Source organism: Macrobrachium rosenbergii, unplaced genomic scaffold (assembly GCF_040412425.1).
Source record: "Macrobrachium rosenbergii isolate ZJJX-2024 unplaced genomic scaffold, ASM4041242v1 171, whole genome shotgun sequence".
Taxonomy (NCBI): domain Eukaryota; kingdom Metazoa; phylum Arthropoda; class Malacostraca; order Decapoda; family Palaemonidae; genus Macrobrachium; species Macrobrachium rosenbergii.
Genome location: NW_027100729.1, coordinates 1104218 through 1126365, shown reverse-complemented (window position 1 = coordinate 1126365; position 22148 = coordinate 1104218). Strand labels below are relative to the sequence as shown.

Here is a 22148-nt window from a genome sequence, read left to right as displayed (position 1 = left end):
TGTGACCATGACGACATGGTGCCGTCTGCACAACAATTACGAGGTGATTACCAAGGAGCAAGAGCTGTTCTATCACCAGGCTAACTCACTCCAGATAAGTAAGCGGTGGAGGAGGAAGAGCCGCTAGTACAAAAAGGAATAACTGTCACAAGGTGACGAATACGAGGCGACACAGGAAAACTGAGTAAGGGGGGAGGGTAATCATCCGCTCGGAGGATGATACCGGGTGAGCAAATGACAAAAATAGCAATGCGGTTCACACACATCCCTATCACTCTCCCCAAAACAGACGACACAAGCTAGCGAACGCGAGCACCAAACTTCTAAAAAACTCATCCAGAGAATGCACCAAACCTGAACCAGAGAGAGATCTGAGAGGGGTGGTGAAGGGCACAGACCTTGGTCCCGAGGCATGCCATGGTTCCCTGTCTGCGGAGAAGACCAATGGACCCAGGGAAGTCCAGAGGGTGGGCTCCAGACAGAATGATACGGCTCCAACACATTCTCTCTCGCGGAGGTAAATGAAGAAGGTTGATCACCATGGGGGGGGGGTCCTTCGCCCTAACATATAGGGTCAAATTTCTAACCATAATAAAAGAATATATCTCAATTACCTATCATTTTCTCCTGAACCACATAGGGAGAAAAGAAGGTGGAGCAAGAGTGAGAGAGGAATTACCCTAGGCTACCAGGTAGGCTAATGGAGGAGAAGGAGAAGCAACACTGGATGACAAAAGAAAAAGATTGAGCAGGCTTATGGTGGGCCCTAACGAATTGTCTACTTAAACTATCTGCCTCCAGCATCTTCCCATACTTGACAAATTTTCATCCTCTCACCAGACCACTCATTATCTTCACATCAAGAAAACCACACTCACACCTCAACAGCTAGGCTAGCATATAGGCTATGTGGTCATGCACAACCAAGTAATTCGGTTTCCACAAACTCTTTCCTATTATAGCCTAATGCTTTCATCTCTGCTTGCTGTAGATGACATAATGCAAACACAGAAAACAAGCACAATATCATACAGGAGAAAATTAGCCAGAAATCATCATGATTATTACTAACACCAATTCACACTGTCTGCATAAGGACACAGCATGAAGAATTCTGACAAGACCGTAAACAATCAAACGCCACCTGGTGGGAAACAGGTGATTACAGACAGTCCTAGCAGGCCAGTCAAGCATTATTTTTTTCATTCTGTATGCTGATCATGCCTAATGGCACAAAGATATAAGCTAACTTTAACGGTAGGTAAGATTCATTCCGAATAATTGACATTTTACATCCATGAAGTGTTTTCTTGCTATATCCACAAATTTCTGATCTCCACAAGAGCCTTGGATATATTACGGCAGATAATTCAGGGTTTACTATAAATGGCTACTTTCCAGTATGAATCCTCATATGAATTATAAGATGTTCCCTGGAATATGCTTTCTCTCATTCTTCTACACGAATGGCTTCTCTCAAGTATGAATTCTCATATGATGTGTAAGATGATTTTTTATGGAAAATGCTTTCCCACATTCCTTGCACATGAATGGCTTCTCTCCAGTATGCATTCTCATATGAGCTGTAAGATTTGGTTTCTGGGAAAATCCTTTCCCACATTCCTTGCACATGAATGGCTTCTCTCCAGTATGGATTCTCATATGAGCTGTAAGATTTGGTTTCTCGGAAAATGCTTTGCCACATTTCTTGCACATGAATGGCTTCTCTCCAGTATGGATTCTCATATGAGTTGTAAGCTTTAGTTTCTGGGAAAATGCTTTCCCACATTCCTTGCACATGAATGGCTTCTCTCCAGTATGGATTCTCATATGATGTGTAAGATGATTTTTTATGGAAAATGCTTTCCCACATTCCTTGCACATGAATGGCTTCTCTCCAGTATGTATTCTCATATGACGTGTAAGATCTGGTTTCTGGGAAAATGCTTTCCCACATTCCTTGCACATAAATGGCTTCTCTCCAGTATGGATTCTCATATGATGTGTAAGATTTGGTTTCTGGGAAAATGCTTTCCCACATTCCTTGCATATGAATGGCTTCTCTCCAGTATGGATTCTCATGTGACTTGTAAGACCTGGTTTCTTAGAAAATGCTTTCCCACATTCCTTGCACATGAATGGCTTCTCTCCTGTATGAAGTCTCATATGAACTGTAAGTTCTGGTTCACGGGAAAATGCTTTCCCACATTCCTTGCACATGAATGGCTTCTCTCCAGTATGGATTCTCATATGAACTGTAAGACTTGGTTTCTGGGAAAATGCTTTGCCACATTCCTTGCACATGAATGGCTTCTCTCCAGTATGGATTCTCATATGACGTGCAAGATGTGGTTCCTGGGAAAATGCTTTCCCACATTCCTTGCACATGAATGGCTTCTCTCCAGTATGTATTCTCATATGACATGTAAGATGTGGTTTCTGGGAAAATGCTTTCCCACATTCCTTGCACATGAATGGCTTCTCTCTGACAGGATTTGTGCTATGACTTGTAAGATCAATTTTCTCGTAAGACGCTTTCTCACAGTCAGTGGATCTAAAAGGATTCTCTTCATTGTGACTATTCCTTCTTTCTTGTTTTACTTCCTTTTTGCAAGTTAATGGATCTTTTTCATTCACTACTGAATTCATTTCATATGAATATTCATCACCTTCATTAGACTCACAGAATACCTCTGGCTCTATTTTGATGTCCATCAGTGGATCCACAGACAAAAAGTCACCATCACTGGTTTCGCTAAAGGCAGCCATTTTGCTGTTTTCTTCATTTATGGAAGGTAGTGATAATGTCCCTTCAGTTTCACTTTTCAAAGGAAATTCTAAAGAATGTTCTGGATTCATTTTAGCCTTTTGTCCTGCCCTGTTCTGTAATAACAATTTGTTCAATTGACAATTCTTAACACAAAATTGTTTACAAATGATTATCCAATAAATCTGTCATAAATTAAGTACTGTATCTTTGAAGGACTACAACCAGATTTCATTGCTGATGTATGAATTTAATATTCAAAACCAATTTTACTTGTTGTTGTTGTAATTTGTAAAATAGGAGTACAATAATTTCCTATTGTCTCCTACACTTTAAAAGCTGCTACTGGTAATGTTACATGTAGTACCATTAAACACAAAAGCATTCCTATAATCTTGATGCTGTTCAAAACTGACAAAGGAAGGTTCTTCTGAGGGAGAATCTGAAATCAAAGAATGCAACACAGAGTTAGGAAACAATGCCACAACTGAAGCAAAATATATTTAATTCAGGCTCCTATAAAGGTCTCAGGCCAATTAACAAAGTGTGTATTTGACAGTACTCTCCAAATATTAATACAATCTAACAAAATGTTGTCCAGACACAGCATCAAAACATTCCTGAGGCAACAATGCAACAATAGATTAACAGTTAATATTGACTCACCCCCTCTCAGACCTGTAAACTCTCTTAGCTTAACATTACAGTACTGTATTACTTATGAACAATCCTTATTAACAAATCAAAGGCCAAGAATAGGAAATGCAAGAGACCAGCATAAGAATTTTGTGGGGTAACAGCAGGAAGGGTACAGTATACAGAAATGCTTAATTATATATGATCCAGTTATATATAACACTATATTATCCACAGCTGCCTTAGACAATAAGAAGAAAAAATAGTACGGGTGAACTGAGCAGTAATTTCAAGAGATGAAAGTTTTCAAATTAGTTTCACTGATTGTTACTACAGATACAATACATGAGTAGCTAATAAGACCAGCAACACTGATGACAGTCTTGGAAGGTTAAATGTGCTGCTACATTTCTCAAATAAGACAAATTGTTTTCAGAGCCATACAAACCAGAGCTTCTTATGAAGGAGTATCTTTCAATGCAAGTTGGAAATGGGTTAACTGGTGGTTAAGAATAGCGAGTAAGGGTATTCCCCTCACTCACATGCCATCACCAAGCACTACTTCTTTTGGCCTGATGAACAAAGAGGGCTGGTTGAGATGGGAGATATGATATAAGGTTTTGATTTGTATACCTATGAAAATTTCATATTACAGTATTTCCTCGATTACTGTACCTGCACATGCACTGCTTGCGAATTGGCATTATCCACAATTGACTCCAGCTCGCCAAAATCTACATGAATGTGTACGTACACAAATACAAACAAAAACAGTAAAATGTCTTTTGGTTTTCAATGCTGCAAGGGTGGAACAACTACAAATTTTTAGTAATTTATATTTTTCCTTACATGTGGATATACTTGCAGCGTGAGTCGGGAAAACGGCCGTTCAACTTTAAACAAGGTGGTTAACTATTGACAGCAGAGTGGGAGTGCATTCACTTTACATTTCGGCCCAGGTAGCAGAATGAGGGGTGGCTTGAGGTGGGCCATTTATGTAAAGATCTTCAGGTTTTTATGTTAGGAAGGATACAAATTACTTAAAAAAATTGTAGTTTGTTCCTACAAGTATACAAAACTTGGGTCTTTACATTTGGAGACTTTCTTGGTGGGAGAGTTCTGAGTAAATCTCTGAACTGACTGGTAGTTCGACTCACCTGGGCCTCCTTCCTGGTCAAGTAAAGCAGAGGAAGGAGTCCTGTGCCTCTGACCTGCTGATCATATGTGATGTTCAACTGCCAGACTTCTGGGCCTTTCGAATTAATGGGTATGTATAGCATCAGTGATTTGAAAAGGGTTTGGATGAACCCATACAGTCGGAGACAATAAAAGGCTAACAAAACCAACAGGTTTTCTTTTATTGTCAGAGAGGGGAAGGACTTGCATCTATTAATGTACTGACTTAAAGATTATAGACAGAGTACAGTACTCAGTTATGCAGCTCACTTGCATTGCATGGCCGTCCAGCATGCGATGGTTGTACCTCTGAACTACAGGTAAGGAAGGGTATAAAAAGAGAAAGGGAGGAGGCCTGTCACTCACTCACTCTCTCTCTTTGCAACAGAGCACCTTGGGCGAGATGCTTCCTGTGCCTCTAGGGGAGCTAGGTGAGCAACACAACTTATTTAGCAGCCATCACAGGACCCATAGACAAATAGTGCCCAAAGGTAGAAGGAAATGAATGTGGTTTTTTGTGGCTAAACTTCTGCCTTTAGTACTTGTGGAACCAACAGGTTCTTCCTGAATGCAATGTCCCTAACCTCATGAGGTCTGCTCAGAACATACTCCTGTCTACTTCGTCAGACAAAGATTACATTCACTTCATTGTCTTATGAAGCCAGAAAGAAGTTGTGTTCTTGAACACTTCTTTCTTGGTAGGGCCAATACTAACAAAGAGTCGTTGACACTTGGGCTTGAGATGTTGAGTCCTCTTAAGATAGTACCGCAGCACTCTCACTAGACACAGTAGTATCTCGTCCCGCTCACTACTGTCAGTATGTTGCCCACTTTGCTTTTAATTTTAATACCTTAGGTCTCCCGTTTCATCCTCACCGGTCCTTTGACTGCTGACCTGTTATTACCGTTTAGTTTTTCTTTTTTGGTTGGACGTTGCTTATGCCATGCCCACTGTCAAGGATTCCTCCTGTGCTTCCACACAGGAAGAAGTCAGTGTGTTTCTGAGCTATATTTCGAGAGGTTGAAGATTTGCCTGTTGCTGCTGCTGTTATTATTAAGATAGCCTGTATTTTTGTTAGACTATTCTGTGTTTCTGACCTTCTCTTACTTTCTGGGCCTCCTTTTTTGTGTAAGTGTTTTGCCTTCTGACATAACTAGTGTGAGTGTTTTGGTTTTGTTAATTAAGGGCATTTGGTGTTAATTTAATTTGTAGTTATGAGGTTCAGGTATTACTTTTATCTGAGATTTATGTATTAAATATTAAGTGTTTTTTTCTCTGTGTTTGTTTGTCCCTCCTGAAGAACTTTGCACACTCTGTGGTAGTTGTGCTTCTGATTCCACCGACTGTGGACTTCAGCGCTGGTAAAGTTGAGTACTGAATTTAAGTTATTGTTATTAATTAGTGTAGTGGAGAGGTGTCCATTACACTACCAACCAGGTCCTTTAGGGAGGGGTCTGAAAGGGGACTCGAACCTGGTGTCAGGTACCGAAGGATTCTGAGACTTTGCTATGAATTCTGGGACAAATTCGAACACGACAGATCCCTACTCCTCGAGGGCTAGCATCGAAGGCCATGTGGCTCGCCAACTCTCCTGTCCATGCCCTCTCTCTCTTCCTGGTTGTGTAGAGCAAAGGAAGGAGGACAAGCAAGAACACAGTCTTGAGGGTCATATCCCTGTACGATGACTCTTGTGAGGGAGGTCACGACTGTTCGAAGCTTCACATCAGCATGTAGATCTCTCTCACAAGGAAAGTACATCGATGCCCTTAACCTCCACAGTCTGGGCTAAATATATATCAAGTACACCCCTACACTGGGCTAAAGTTAAGGATGGCCAATTAAAAAGACACTCATCAATAGAAAGAGGAAGATGTGCATATGCTTATGGTATAAGAAAAGAAAATTCTTAACAATTTTCTGTACTTTCCAGGGGAAGTTGAAAGATGATATTTTAATGATAAAATAAAGTTTGTTCATACTTACCTGGCAGATATATATATAGCTGTATTCTCCGAAGTCCGACAGAATTTCAAAACTCGCGGCACACGCAGTGGCCGGGCAGGTGGTTAGTACCCATTCCCGCCGCTGGGAGGCGGGTATCAGGAACCATTCCCATTTTCTATTCAGATTTTCTAACGCCACTGACTCCTGAGGGGAGGAGGGAGGGCAATATGAATATATATATCTGCCAGGTAAGTATGAACAAACTTTATTTTATCATTAAAATAACATTTTGTTCATGAGACTTACCTGCCAGATATATATATATAGCTGAATACCACCTTTGGAGGGGGGTAGAGACAGCCAAGAATTAGGGAAAAAACCAATTATTGGTAAAATTATTTTGGTTCCTTATCTGATAGCGTAGCTGACTGAGTGGTTACTGTCACTCTAGTCTGCTTCTGCTTTACTAGAGACCCCAGCGAGGTAGTGACCTATATAGCTGGCGACTTCTAGATGATCTGTCAACGGGGGCGTGACCACAATGTGACTAGATCATAGACCATACAAAGAGGACAAAAGAGCATTACTAACCACCTAACCAACACCTAAAGCGTTAGTTTGCAAAGGATTGGGAAGACTGCCTCCAGTAGTCGACCCAACAACCATAAAAACACAATTAAAAAGGGGATAGGATCAGAGTTACCACCTGTCCCCAAGGTTGCTGAAGCAGCAATGTATGGTCCCAGCGAAAAGCAATTTTCGTATGCTACCTAAACATCTTGCCAAGAGTGTGAGGCAAACACTGAATTGACTTCGCCAAAATGTGGCACTAAGAATGTCACTGAGTACCATATTTTTCTTGAACGCCATGGAGGTAGCAACTGCCCTCACCTCGTGAGCGTTAACTCTCAACAACTTGAAGTTGGAGTCGTCACAACTAGAGTGTGCGTCCTTAATGACGTCCCTAATGAAGAATGCCAGTGCATTCTTCGACATAGGTTTAACTGGTTGCCTCACAGAACACCATAAAATATCCAAGGGACTAGGAGTGTCCTGTGTTCTTTTAAGGTAGTACTTGAGAGCTCTAACTGGACCTGACAGTTTACTTGTGAACCTAAGTTCTGGAGAGAAGAGGCGAGGCCTTTCAGACCCACTGGTTTTGCTATGACACACCCCTGGCTCCTCCCCCAGACAGCCGTAAGCGTACACAAACCACGCCCATCGGGGCGGAGCAACCAGAGACATGCGAGTTGACAAGAACCAAACCGCCATATTTGAAGTTGCAAGTTGCTATGAAGTATATCTGTACTTACCATTCCATTTTACTGCTGAGAGATTTATTTGAGATTGCAAATTACTACAAGTAGTAACTTAAAAGTTCCAATTTGTGAATTTTGACATTTCCATTCCTCTTATATTCTAAGATAATATAATGTGACAGTAGTTCACCTCCTTTTCAAGATATTCCTATCTTGTTACCTAGAAGTTGCATTTCCTCTAAATGCAAGGATAAGATAAGTATACCTTAAAGAAATTTATGAATAATTGAAAATTGTTATGGCTGGCCTTCAGAAACATGTAAGCTGTTGACTTTGTATGTTTACTTTACAAATCCTTTATTTCCTCCAGAATGGTCTCCTCGGTTACGGGGGTAGGGTCGGAGGGTGAACTAGACCCTGGGTCTGAAAGGCCTCGCCTCTTCTCTCCAGAACTTAGGTTCACAAGTAAACTGTCAGTTCTAGAGAGAGAGGCTTCAGCCTTTCAGACCCACTGGTTTTGCTCACCTGATACTTCAGGGGGCATGAAGATGAAGTCCTGCAACGACTGCATCGAAAGCTCCCTGTAGACCGAGGAGAGCATAAAATGACCCAAATACAGAGTTGCTTTTCCAATTCATTCTAGCCATTATCTCTTGCAGCGTAACTCCATTATACATCATCCTTGAAGCTGCTTGACCTCTGATAGAGTGGAAATTGGTGGAGTGTTTTCTGGCATTGGGATCAGCTCTGAAAATACAGTCCCTGAATAGCTGCCTCATCTTTGGAAGGGACATGATCTTGAAGTTTTCATCCAGCCAAATATGGTCTTCCCTATCTATGTTCCTTTCTGCACAGATTTTATTTGTGTACTCCAGATAAAAGTTTAATTGTCTCACTGGACAAATTTTTGGCTTGGTAGGGTGACGCCTAAAGCTGAATTCAATAGGAGTGTAATTGTTTCTCTGATTCTTGGCCATGAAGGAAGGGTGGTTCCTTAGCACAATGGTTTCTGGCGTGAAGGTGCTCCTGGAGATACATAGATGATTAAATTGGTTAGCTCTCAATGGGCAAGCCAAAGCTACGAGGAATAAGGTCTTCTGAATCATGAGCAGCACAGAATCATCTCTTGTAGTGTTGAGGAAGGAAACCACTTTATCAAGATCCCAGCCTGGAAATTGATGAGAATTGCTGGGTCTTCTTCTATTTACTCCATCAAGCATAGCTTTAATATACTTGTCTTCTGTTAGGCAATAATTGGGAAAGTATCCCTTCAAAACCGGTCCAAGAGCAGCTCAGTATCCTTTTAGTGTGTTGTATGCTAGGCCCTTGTCTATTAATTCGTTGAAATAGAGTAGCACTGATAAAAGAGGGAACTTGTTACTTCCATATTTATTGTGTATGAACTTTTAAAGCTCCTGAAGAGATTTTGGTACTTGGCCATGGAGCTGTCTCTGTAAACTGGAAGTAATTTTGTTGCATATCTCTGGAGGAAATATGGAAGGTAGTTGATCTTTTATATTCTGAAGGCGATCAAATTCAAGTGCTGTTGCGCTAAGGGTAAGGTACAGTCCATATGAAGTATCTGGCAACCTTCTACTTTGACTTTGTACTTCGGTATTCCTTGGAGACTGTCTTGACTAGGGGATCCATGGTTCCGTTTCCTGGGAAACAGTGCAGAAGAGCATGTTGTTATCACATTCATTATATATCTTAAAAGCAACTTTATGCAGTAAGAAGCCTGGGAAAAGCATAAAGAGGAGAAGAACCTTCCCAGCTAATGTGAAGAGCATTATTACTGATTGCTTTTTGTGTTGGAACGGAAGAACAAAATCTCTTACATTTAGAATTAAAGCCATTGGTGAAAAGGTCTATTTCAGGAAAGAAATTCATATCTGTGCAAATTAAGTTGAAAAGATTATCGTCAAGAGTGGCTTCTGGATGTATGGAACCAAAGTCTCTCGATAGGGAATCAGCCATCACATTGCATTTCCCTTTAATCCATTTAGTTTGAATGTCTATGTTGTATTTTCCTTTGATGTTTAGTAACACTTTGATGGCCTCCTGGGCCGATTTGTTCCTAATGCTACCATGTTTTTGACCCAACAGTATGTTACTTGTGAATCTATGTGAATTAGTACCACTTTGTTTCTTAGTTTGTCTCTGAAGTGTTTTATACAGTAAATGCATGCAAGTAGTTCTCTAATGTTAATGTGCAGAGTATTCTCATTTTGTAGCCATGTATTATTAGTTGAGAGTATGCCATGTTCTCCTACTAATGCTCCACCCCAGCCAAAGTTGGATGCATCTGTGAATAGTTCTAGATCTACTTGATTATTAGGAATGTTTATAGCACTATACATGTTAGTCTGTTTCCATGCTTCTAGAAAGGATTTGAAAGAAGGAGGAATGATTCTATATCCTTTAGCAAAATATCTATGAAATCTGTGAAGGAATTTAAGATGGTATCTACCATAAAAGGTGTAGTAGGAACAGAAGTTAAGTGATCCTATCAATCTTTGATATAATTTGAGGTCAGATCTGTTCAAGTTGGATACTGTACTGGCAAGCCTGATACATTTATCAATGTTTTCCTGCATTGGTCTCATTGTTTTGTTCTCCAGGTTATAATGAACTCCCAGGAACTCTATCTTTTGCACTGGATGAATAACAGACTTTTTAATAGATATTTGCCAACCCAGTTCCGTGAGCACTTCAATGACTATTTGGATGTGAGACTCGCATTTGTGAAAGTCATCTGCCAGTATGAGTATATCATCTAAGTAGTTAAAGATGAGTATATTATATTTCTTCCTAATGTACTTAACTACTGTGTACATTAGTTTGGAAAAGATGTAGGAGCTGTCTTTAACCTTGAAGGGAACAACCGTCCATTTGAATTTACGCTTTCCTAATTTGAACGTTAAGAATCTTTGAGCACTGGAATGAAGAGGACGTGCCAATAAGCATCCTTTAAATCAAGTCTACATGCCCAGTTGTTTAAATGTAAATAAGGGAATATAGTTTTAGGTTTCAGCATAGAGAAAGAAGGTTTCTTGATCATAGTATTAAGGCATTTCATATCGAAGATTAGGCGAATGCTCCCATCGGGTTTAAGCTTGTAAAATATGTGGTTAGAGTAGTAGAAAGAATTTCTGTTAATTTGTTCTATTACCCTAGGTCTAGTAATCTGTCACATTCTCTCTCTAGTATTATTCTCTTGCTAGAAGAATAATATCTATCAACCCCAAATCTTTTCAAAGTCTTTTGAGCCTTATTTTTATTGGTAAATGGGAGTCTCACACCCTTACTGATCAAGTTGCATGCAAAAGAAGAATTTGGGAGTTTTTGCCAATTTTTTAATTTATTTGTCAATGACCTACCTATCCCACTTACTGGAGGGCGTGAGAGGTTTCCTTGGAGCTAGAGGCTTCTGTAGGGAAATTTAACTCTTCCAATATCATTGAATTGTTAGTGGGTACATTTGCCAAATTTTTATCTTTACTGTGAAGCTCAGGTTATTTTCCACTTGGTCGAGCAGGGCTCGATGGTATTAAGATTTAAAGCATAATTAGTTTTGTTTCTTATCTTTGACGTCTGAATTAATTGCTGTCTGTCCCCCTGTACTCCTTCCCCCTCTTCGGCCACCTCTCGTGATACCTCGCCTGTAGGGATTGAACATATTCCTGAACCCAAAGCTTCCCCTGACTCTTCTGTAAAAGTTAAATTTCTCTCTGGGGTAGCCCTGATACTTGCCAAAGTTGAACCTTCCACCTCTAGAGATAATGTCCCCTCCTCTAGGAAGGGGACCGCCTGAAACACGAAGCAATAGCTTTCCTTTGATCATCTGATAAGACCCATATATCATTAGGTTCAGCTTTTTAATAATAGCATCTCTGATATCTAAATTGAGGTTCCTGGGTAAAGTTCTACTTCTGAATGAGCGGATTAAACTTTTAATTAGATCAATGTGTTTCCTGAAAGGCCCAATTATCACTTTAGTAATGAAATCAATATCGTTAATCTTAGAGGGGTAAGCTAATTGCGCCAGAGCTGCATGCCCTTGAAAAGAAGATATAGCCATCTTAATGTTTTCAATATCAAAGTGAAATTTCTTCTTGAAATCTTCATTAAACAACCTGCCACTTGGCCAAAAGTTCAACTTTGGCAAATTTATCAGTTTGAAAAGGTCTGCAAGTTCTTTATTATGATTACAAACAAAGAATTGATCATGAGAGTTCTTGTCTCCTTCACTTAATGTTAATGCAATTAAGGAGTCATTTAATTGTATTTTCCCATCTCTGTGAATGGAGGGCACAGCATTAAAATTGTTAGATATATAAGTAGGAATAGGTTTGTTAAAGGTAAGCAGGTTAAATTCTTCATAGTCACTACTATCTTCATTATAAGTTGTAAATAATTCTTCATTTGCATTCTCAAGTAAATCTACTTTACGGCGAGGGCGCTTAGGAGGAGGGGAATTGTCATTCCTTTTTGCAGTCGAACCACTTCTGCAATAGGAGTGAAAAACTAGACTCAAATTTGATAATAAAAGTTTAACTGATGTCTATAATATGGCTCATGAATTTACAAATCAGGTTGGACAGCAGCAGACCTAGAAGGCTGAAGCCAGGCAATCGGGTTCTAGGCTCAAATGGCCTTCATCGGTTAATTCAGGTCAATCGGCATCCTCTCACTAGTATCCCATACTTAAAATTATATAGCCTCTACGGTAATCATCTTATATTATTTATATAGCCGACCTGTCAGAAATTCTTAAGACGCAGTTCCTCATGGTAAGGGGTGAACAATTATATCGAAAGGAAACGAGTGTGATATAAAATTCTACCCATTAGCTGAGGTAGGCGCAATTATACCGCCATTGACAGGAACCCCTCCAGTTAAATGTCGACGATAGGATCTCGGTGGGATAGGCGGAAGGGAGCGGCTAAGAGGTAGCCTAGATTGACGTAGTATGTTAAACTCAAAGTTAGAAAAAGTTAGGCTAGTTAGGCTACTCGGCTCTTTGGCACGTAAGGCAAATCTAGTTAACACCTCACCTTACAACATTAATTACCTTTGGCATATAAGTATCTAGTCCTTATAAGGTTTAGGCTTACTTTACACATAGTTTAGGATTATATGATAATGTACTTCGGTCTCGAAATTTATCTATTCTCAAACTTTTACGATTATAACTACCGTACGGTCGGCACCGGCTCATTGTTTACGTTTTACTGCCATGCTTGTGACGTCATCTGTCTGAATCCGCTGCTATCCAAGACGTTTTTATATAAAAACAGAATATTAAACCTTACCCTTTCTCCACTAGTTTCAATAATGTTTGATTCTGTAATAATAACATTTGAAGAATTTCACTGTTGGAAGGTTCCTGGCTGGTTTCTTCCGTTTTGGGACATCTCTTCTTTTTGGGTTGTGCCGGTGGAATATTGTCATCATCGCTAGTTTCGCTGAGATTATGCACATCTGCTGATACTACGACTTTTTTGGACATTTTAATTAGTTGATTAAGTCGTTGTCTATCGTGACAATAATTAGGGGAGGGTTGTAGTAATGGTGAGGTGTAACAGGTGTTGCCTGTGTCCTGTCAACTTCAAATATGGCGGTTTGGTTCTTGTCAACTCGCATGTCTCTGGTTGCTCCGCCCCGATGGGCGTGGTTTGTGTACGCTTACGGCTGTCTGGGGGAGGAGCCAGGGGTGTGTCATAGCAAAACCAGTGGGTCTGAAAGGCTGAAGCCTCTCTCTCTAGAAATAGAACTCCCTCAGGTTCCTGTCCAATAAGGTCTGCTAAACCTTTAATTTCAAAGTGTCTAGGCCAAGGGTTAGAAGACCTATCATTCTTAGCCAAGAACTTAGGGCTTAAAGAATAGACAGCATTGTGTTCCTTGAAGCCCACATGACGGCCTCGAACTTCGCTCACTCTCTTCGCCGCCGCCAGAGCCGTGAGGAATGCCGTTTTCGAGTAACATCCTTAAGAGATGCAGAGTGGAGAGGCTCAAAAGGACTAAACATCAAAAACTTGAGCACTACGTCCAAGTTCCAAGCAGGGGGAATTAGCTGAGGAACCTTGGACGTCTTGAAAGAGCTCGTAAGATCGTGAAGGTCCTTATTGTCAGACAAATCTAATCCTCTGTCTGAATACAATCGAAAGCATGCTCCGATAACACTTGATAGTCGGAACTGCTATATCGAGTTTTTCTCTTAAGTAAAGGAGAAAATCCGCAACCTGGCTCACAGTGATAGAGGAAGAGGAAAAGCCCTTCTTTCTACACCAACCTTTGAAGGTTGCTCACTTCGCCTAGATATATCCTTTAGATGAAGAACTTCTGGCTCTAGCGATGGCCCGTGCCACCTGGCCAGAAAAACCCCTTCGCTCTGACCAAGTTTCGATAGTCTGAAAGCAGTCAGGTTCAGAGCGGGAGATTCAAAGATATCTCGCGAAGTGGGTTTGTATGAGCAGGTCTGCTCTCATCAGGAAGGGTCCTCGGAACGTCTACCAACCAGAAGAGAAACTCCGAGAACCAGTGGTTGAAGGCCAAAATGTGGGGATGAGAGTCATCCTCGTCCCTTGTGAGGCCGCGAACTTGCGTATGACTTCTCACAGAATTTAGAACGGGAAAAAGGCGTAAACATCTATTCCCGTCCAATCCCAGGGAAGAGCATCTATCGCAACTGCCCCAGGGTCGAGTACAGATGAGCTTTATAGAGGAGCCTCGCTGTTCTTGAGGTCGTGAAAATATCCACAAGCTGGCGACCCCAAAAATTCCAAAAATCTTGGCAAACCTCCTGATGAAGGGTCCATTCCTTCGGCAGGAGTTGATGGCGCCAACAGAGCAGGTCTGCTCGAACATTTTCGACCCTTGCAACAAAACTTGTGAGAATCGAAATGTTGCGAGCATAGGCTCAAAGAATAATCTCTCTTGCAAGGCTGAACAGGGAACAAGTAGTATTGTCCGCGTTTGCTAGAACTACACGATTGCAAACTTGGACCTCGAAGAATTGGAGAGCTAAAAGATAGCCGCCAAATCTTTGAAGTTGATGTGCCAGGACACCTGTTCCTCTCTCCGGGTTCCTAACACTTTCTCTCCTCTAGTGTTGCCCCTCAACCTGTTGACGACCCGTCGGAAAAACAACACTAGGTTGGGGTTCAGAAGCTTGAGGGAGATCCCTTTCTGCAATTTCGTTGGATCGAGCCACCACTACAGATCCTCTTTTATATGAGGAAGAATTCTCAATTCCTCTTTCAAGTCTTCCTTGCTTTGCCAGTTCTCCAACAGAAAGAACTGAAGAGGCCTGAGATGCAGACTCCCCAGGGAAACAAACTTCTCCAGCGAGGAAATGGTCCCCAGCAGACTCATTCCTTCCCTCACCTAGCATGTTTCCTTTTCCAAGAAGGCCGAGACTTTTTCGTACATAGAAGTTGCCGTTCTTGCGACGGAGACGCTATAAAAGCCGCTGAATACATCTGAATTCCCAAACACAATGGACAGTGAGGGGATCAGCTGCGACTTCTCCACAGACCAGAAGTCCCAGGGACTTCACGAGTTGCAGAGTCAACTGAAGGTCCTCCAGATACCTTCGCTTCGACGACGCTCGAATCAACCAGTCGTCCAAGTAGAGTGAGATCCTGACGTGCAACAGGTGCAACTGCATCGCAACGTTTTTCATGAGACGTGTAAACACCCTCGGAGCAAAATGTGACGCCAACAGCATCTGGTGTTCCCAGGCGGTCACCCATCCAAGTACTGACCAGACCCAACGTTGCTTAACTTCGCTGATCGGACGAGAAGCGGTGTTTTCAACGTGGTATGGCCGTTGTGCAGAGTCCAAAGCAGAGAGCCCTGAACTGGTACGTCTAGTCCCCCAAGACAACCTGAGATACTTCATCGAACGTGGATGAATTGGGGCGTGAAGAAAAGTATCTTGGAGATCCAAAGATACCATCCAATCCCCGGGATGAAGGGCTCCTAGTATTGACTGCGAGGTCTCCATCTTGAACTTTTCCTTCCGGACCAAGTTGTTCGACCTGTTGACGTCCAAGACGGGTCTCCAGCCTACTGAAAGTTTTGGGACTAGAAACCATCTGTAGGAAAATCCCGGGGAACACCGAGTCCAAGACCTGTTCCACTGCTCTCCTCTCGAACATCTGTTCGAGCAGGTCAAACAATTTTCTGTTTGACAGGAAGGCAGTTGGGAAACAAAAAACAAAGGAGGAGGAGACAGGAAAGGAATCAAGTAACCTCTCTCTAACAGTAGGAGGGACCAAACGTCTGCCCCTCACTCTTTCCAGGCTTGTGCAAAATGAAGCCTGGTTGCTAAGGGAGTCTGGAGATGAAAGGAGTCACTTGCTACCTCTCTTGGAAGTGACATTCCTTCGGGAAAAAAACTCTCTCTCGTGGTGCGGGTCTCGTGTTGCTTCCCATGGAAGCCCCTTTGTTTGTAGGCAAATATTTAGCTTTCGTTTACTTTTTGTATCATTGAGATCGGTGCAATCGTTATGAAGGAGATGCAGTTTGAATGTCGATAACTTTAGTTTTGAGAAAAACGATATTTTTTGCTTCTCTGTGTATTTATTTGCTTGCTGTTACACAGTTTGATGTTTTTATGACATACTGAAAAGCCAAAAAATAGACCTGCAAAGTAATATAACTTCGCTAAATGAAGCTAAATGAAGCGAGTGTCAAAACACGGCTCAGGTTGGGCAGCGCGCCGTCTTACTTAGTCAAGCTCTGAGCTGCTACTGACTGACTGCCACTGACTGCCCTGCGGCATTCCTGTCTTTCGCTGATGCGTACTATGTCCACAGGGTTGCCATAGATCGCATTAGATATTATTTCATAGCTAAAAGGAAATTACCACCGATATACTGACAATATCATTACATTATACGAAAAATGTAATTTTGACTATGATAGGGTTACTGTTTTATTTTTAACTCCTAACTGTGGCGAACTTTTAAATAAAACTTTCTGAGAAGATAGTCAGGATATGTATGATGCCATATATAAAATATCCCAGAAAATTTTATTTTTTCCGATTTTTTCGTCAACCGCTCCCCTTAAGACAAAGACAACTGCGAAGGTGGAGAGAGAGGAGCCGAAGGTTGAAAAGTCTCAGGAAACAGATCCTTAAGTAAAATAGCCAGAGTCTGATAATCAGAGGAAGAAGAAGACGAAAGAAGTTTCTCTTCATACAAAGGCTGTGACGAAAGAGGATGTTCTTCCGCAGCTGGCGGGTCTTGAGTGAGTGGTGAAAGTAGTTCCGATTCGCCGATACGTAAGCGGGAACTCCCGCGAACGAAAAAGTCGCCAACTAGAGTATGTATAGTAAACATAAAAAATGTGGAAGGCTTCACGATTAGCGTGTCATCCTTGCGCAGGGGCCATGCTAATCTTCTCTGTATCATTCCAATTTTAGTATATGTACTGCCGAAGCAAGTACTGGCTAAATTAAGAAGGACATCAGATGTTGAAGCGGGTAGTAGTGCGACATGATGAACAACTGGAGCGGCGTCAACTCAAGACTTGAAGCTATACGGCGAAGCGAGCGCGGAGCGTCATGGCGTGACGCGCGAGAGGCTCCGTGGCAAGTACTAGAAGAGAGTCACAGGCGCGCGCCGAGCGTCAAGGTGAGGCGCGCGTGAAGCGTGAGAAGCGCACGAAGAGCAAGACGCGCTCCTGGCGCGAGACAAGAGAAAAGTCCAACACCTCAAATCGGGGAAGACGAATAGGAAGCCACTAAAAAGTCTCTCTAGACGACAGACAAGAAGCCCCAAAACATCTAGCAGACGAGGAAGACGAAGCAGGAGACGAAGGTGAAAGTCTGTACCTCTTAACAGGCAGATTCGAATCTTGAAAGGTTCATGAGAGCATCCAGCTGTTGTTGCAAACCCAACAAAATCTTACGCGTTGGAGAAGCAACTCTCTCGGGAGAAGGGCTGAACCTGAGAGAAGGAAAGGGGCGAGAGACGTAACTTCCTTCCACAGGGGAAGAAGCTCTAGCCCTTGCCTTAGCGCGACAGGGGGGTCGAGTAGCGTCATCATTCGAAAAACACTTTATTCTCTTCTGCAGAGGAATATCCACGCAACTTTCGGGGAAGAGTACAAACGTCTAGAGGAAGAGGACGTGAAGCGTCCTCTCCTCTAAGCTTCTCTTAAGAGGGCGAGAGCCCAACCGAGAGCTCCAACCCCAAGGCGGGGAGGACGTGTCGGAGGACGAGAAGCAATCCTTCAGGATGCGTGCCTGAGCACGATCCCTGGCAGCCTGGGTAGCGTCATCAGGACCTGCCGAAGGGACGCCAGATCGGTGGGAAGCCCCCGCAACCCTCATGCGGCTTTCGACATGCCCCCTCCCTGGTCCTGGGAGTTCGACAGAGGTCCAGGCCTAGAGGCATTATAGGGCCGATCTGACGCCCCCTCCACAACACTAGGGGCACTAACACTATGCGTTTGAATTGCATTCACTTTAGTTTCAAGAGCACGCATTGACTCCACATGAGAGCCAGGGAATTACCTTCTGCAGCAACAAACTACAGGGTTAGTACTAAAATTTACTACAGGGTTACTAGTAGGAGAAAACCCTGACTGTCCATCTAAGGATGCACTCTAGGAGGAAGATTTCCTCAGCCTATCACGCTCCAATTTAAGCATATAGGCTTCATATTCTTCCACTCACCCTCAGACAATCCCACACATTCATTACCGATTATCATAGAGCATTGAACACCCTTACATATCATACATAAAGTGTGAGGAACTATCAAAGTCTTCGATAGCCTCACCTTACATTCACCCAAGCTACAGACTCAATAGCTAGAGGTAAGACATCTTAATTATAAGAAAAGTCAAAAGCAAAATCAAAAACAGTCCACAAAGGGCGTATGCCAAGTCACAGATCCAGTCGAATACCAAAAAACAACCAAAATACTTAAGTGACAACAAATTTCGAAATCCAAATGGCGGAGGAACTGACAACAGGTGTTGACAGTCCGGCGACAGAGAAAATCTGAATAGAAAATGGGAATGGCTCCTGATACCCGCCTCCCAGCGGCGGGAATGGGTACTAACCACCTGCCCGGCCACTGCGTGTGCCGCGAGTTTTGAAATTCTGTCGGACTTCGGAGAATACAGCTATATATATATCTGGCAGGTAAGTCTCATGAACAAATGAATATTTCAAACCTGGTGCAGGGATGCTTTTCCAAAAGACAGTTGTGAAAATATGCTAATTTTACTAAGTTATGTGTTTTTTCTAATATTTGTTTTGTTTTATTAAATCACAAATTTTTTAAGTAATTTGTTTTTTTTCAAACTATACAAACCTGAAGTCCTTTACATTAGGAATTACTTTCAGTGAAGCTGGAAGCAGCCATTAAACTTTCGAACGAGGTGGTTAGACAGTCGGTAAGCAGGAGTCCTGCCCGCCTGGATGTAAACATTCCAATTTGCATTTTGGCCCAGGTATCAGATTGAGGGGTGGCATGAGGTGGACATGAACTGTAATGTAAAGGACCTCAGGTTTGCATAGTTAGGAAATATATAATATAAATTACTTTCAAAATTTGTGATTTGTTTCTACATGATATACAAACCCTCAGTCCTTTGCATTAGGAACACTCACTCTGAACTGACTGGACTTCGCCACACAGGACTTTCTTCCTGGTCAATAGAGCGAGGAGGAGTACTGTGCCTTTGACATACTGGTCGGAGTATAGGAACTGCATGATCAATTATCAGACTTCTGGGCCTTTATGAATGAGTGAGAGAAATGTAACCTCATACAAAAATAGGCTAGGATGACCCCATAAGTCAGTGACAATAAGGCAAATATGAGTACAATAAGTCCCCGGGTTACAACGGGCTCAGCTTACGACGTTCTGAGCTCATGAATCTCTTCAGATACATTCATCAGAAATTATTTCCCAGTTTACGACACGTTCCGGAGTTACCTGCTTACAACGCCGATCCAACGGAAGAAATATGACTGCAAAATGACAAAATGGTCAGAATTTTTTGTTTTTTTGATGAAAAACTCAATAAAAATGCGGGTTACGTCGTTTTCAAGACACCCAAGGATTAAAATAACAATTTTTAAAAGTAAATTGTATTTTTCCTAACTATACAAACCCGAGGTCCTTTGCATTAGGAGATTACTTTCAGGCGTAGGCTGGAAACGGCCGTTGAACTTCAAACAAGGTGGTTAGGCAGTTAACTACTGTCCGGGAGGCGGGAGTACAGTGAACCCTCGTTTATCGCGGTAGATAGGTTCCAGAACTGGCAGCGATAGCTGAAAATCCGCGAAGTAGGGATACCATATTTATAGTATTTATTTAACATGTATTCAGACTTTTAAAACCCTCCCTTTACATAGTACTGTTAACAAACCACCCTTTACAGTAATGTACAGATATCTACAATACGTACATACAGTAAACAGGCACAAATGATAAGCAATAAAACAGTAAGTGAACATAAAAAAATAGAAAGATTGTTATGGTGCGTACTGTACAATTGTACAGTATTTTACTCACCACGATAGAGTTGGAAGTTACAATAAAGCCCTCCTCGTGTGTACTGTTAACAAACCACCCTTTAATGTACAGAACACTTAATGCATGTACAGTACCCTAATCTAAAACAGGCACTAATATTAAAATGTTAGAATATTAAAGTATATAAAGAAATAAAGATTGTTACTGTACCCACCATGAAAGAAGTTGAAGAAAAACTTGAATGATGATGGCGATGAATTTGCTGCACAGTAGAAATGATGATGATGATGAAGCTGATGATGTCTTCTACTGTGCAGCCAATGATTGTATTTTACGTCTCTTCAGACTGAGGTGTCTTTTCCTGGGACACCTCTTCAACTTCTTCCTGGGACACTTCTTCAATTTCTTCCGAAGGCATAGTAGCAGGAGGAACTGGCTCTTTGTTCCGACACAATATACAAACCCTTGGTCCTTTACATTAGGAGATACTTTCAGGCGTAGGCTGGAAACGGCCGTTAAACTCTTGAACAAGGTGGTTAGGCAGCAACTACCTCCAGGTAGGCGGGGATACCCGCCTGCCCGGATGTAAACATTCCAGTTTGCTTTCGGCCGTCAGCTGTTGCTGACGTATTTTTCGTTCTCTCTGCTGACTGTCGTTAAGCTCTTACGGTGGGATCTTTCTGTATTTTTGTTTATATATTGCGTGTGTTTGATATTTGGTAATACAAACCCACGATTTGTGATAACCTTGTGTAAGCCGTCGTTCCCTGCCTGTGTCTGGGGTTTGACAGCCAAGGGCATAGCTGGAGTAGCGTAGCCAAGTGGTAATGCTTCTCTCCAGCGGCCCTTTACGTAATACTGGAGGCGCCCCTGTACTTTCGGGATTAGTTTGGGACGCTTTTTCTTCACTTCCCCTACATCCATCGGGACGTAAGATTAGTCCCTTCTTGGGCTTCCGCCCTCTGTGTGTAAGGGGCATCACTAATTTCTTCCTTCTTTTGCTGAGTGTTTCTCGCCGCTTGCGCTTAGAGATTTGCGGGCTGAGTGGGAGGTTACGGGCGTTGTCGATAAGTTCCGCTTCCACGGCGCCCTTGGTGGCCTCCCCTCTGTCCTTTTTTCTCTTCCCGTAGGTTCTTCCTTCTCTCTCCTTCGCCCTCTTCGCTCGCTCGTCGGGTGAAGACACGGGGGGGGGGAGGAGCGAGCAACCTCGTCTAGAGTACCTCCTAACGCTGCGTAGGGCTGTTCCCCTTGTAGCGGGAGGAGCCTCCCTCTACTAATCATTTTTGTTTTTTCTTTCAGGTTGACAGTGAGCATTGCAGAGACAGCAGTAGTTGGCTGGATATCATATATCAAGAATATCTTGCATGAAGCAGTCCCGACTTTCATTCAGTGTTGCTTCGGGATCGACCACAATACCTGATTAGATGACATATTACCACGTCGGGATCGCTCTGACTCTGTTCCCGCTGATGTAGTTCGATCGCTGTCATTGCTGGTTTTCATGTATGCTGTTGCAATGCTTCCTGTGTATCTGTGGTCTATCTGCTCCTGCTGTTCCCTGTGTTTTGCTCGTGTCAACTCTACGACAGTCTCGGGGCTGCTCTCCTGGTCTCCTGCCGCAGCCGCCCTGATCGCTCCTGTCAATGCTGGTGACTTTCAATGACACTCTGTCTGTTGCATTAGCTCCTGCCTTCCGAACAGCTAACGTAGCTCCTGCATCGAATGTCCTGATCGTGCCCGCTTCTTCTCCTAGTGGTCGTGCCCGGGGCCACTTCCGTTGTGTTCCTGCCTGCTGCCATCCTGTAGAAGACGTGGGCGTGAAGGGAAGGAAGTCGCCTTGTGGAAGTGACGTTCCT

General features: G+C 42.5%; 1 protein-coding gene and 2 non-coding genes across 3 annotated transcripts in view; all 3 read right to left on the bottom strand.

Annotated features, from left to right (window-relative positions):
- LOC136838134 (zinc finger protein 91-like) overlaps positions 1-22148 on the bottom strand; it is a 265765-nt gene that overhangs the window by 127109 nt on the left and 116508 nt on the right. Inside the window, 1 exon segment of the mRNA XM_067102988.1 lies at positions 1463-3209. Within this exon segment, the coding sequence (XP_066959089.1) occupies positions 1463-2859 (1397 nt within the window). The 5' untranslated portion in view covers positions 2860-3209.
- On the bottom strand, positions 15504-15622 carry LOC136838215 (5S ribosomal RNA). Its single transcript, XR_010852903.1, has one exon. It is a non-coding gene; the product is annotated as a 5S ribosomal RNA (ribosomal RNA).
- LOC136838210 (U6 spliceosomal RNA) lies at positions 17138-17243 on the bottom strand. The gene has a single exon (XR_010852899.1). It is a non-coding gene; the product is annotated as a U6 spliceosomal RNA (small nuclear RNA).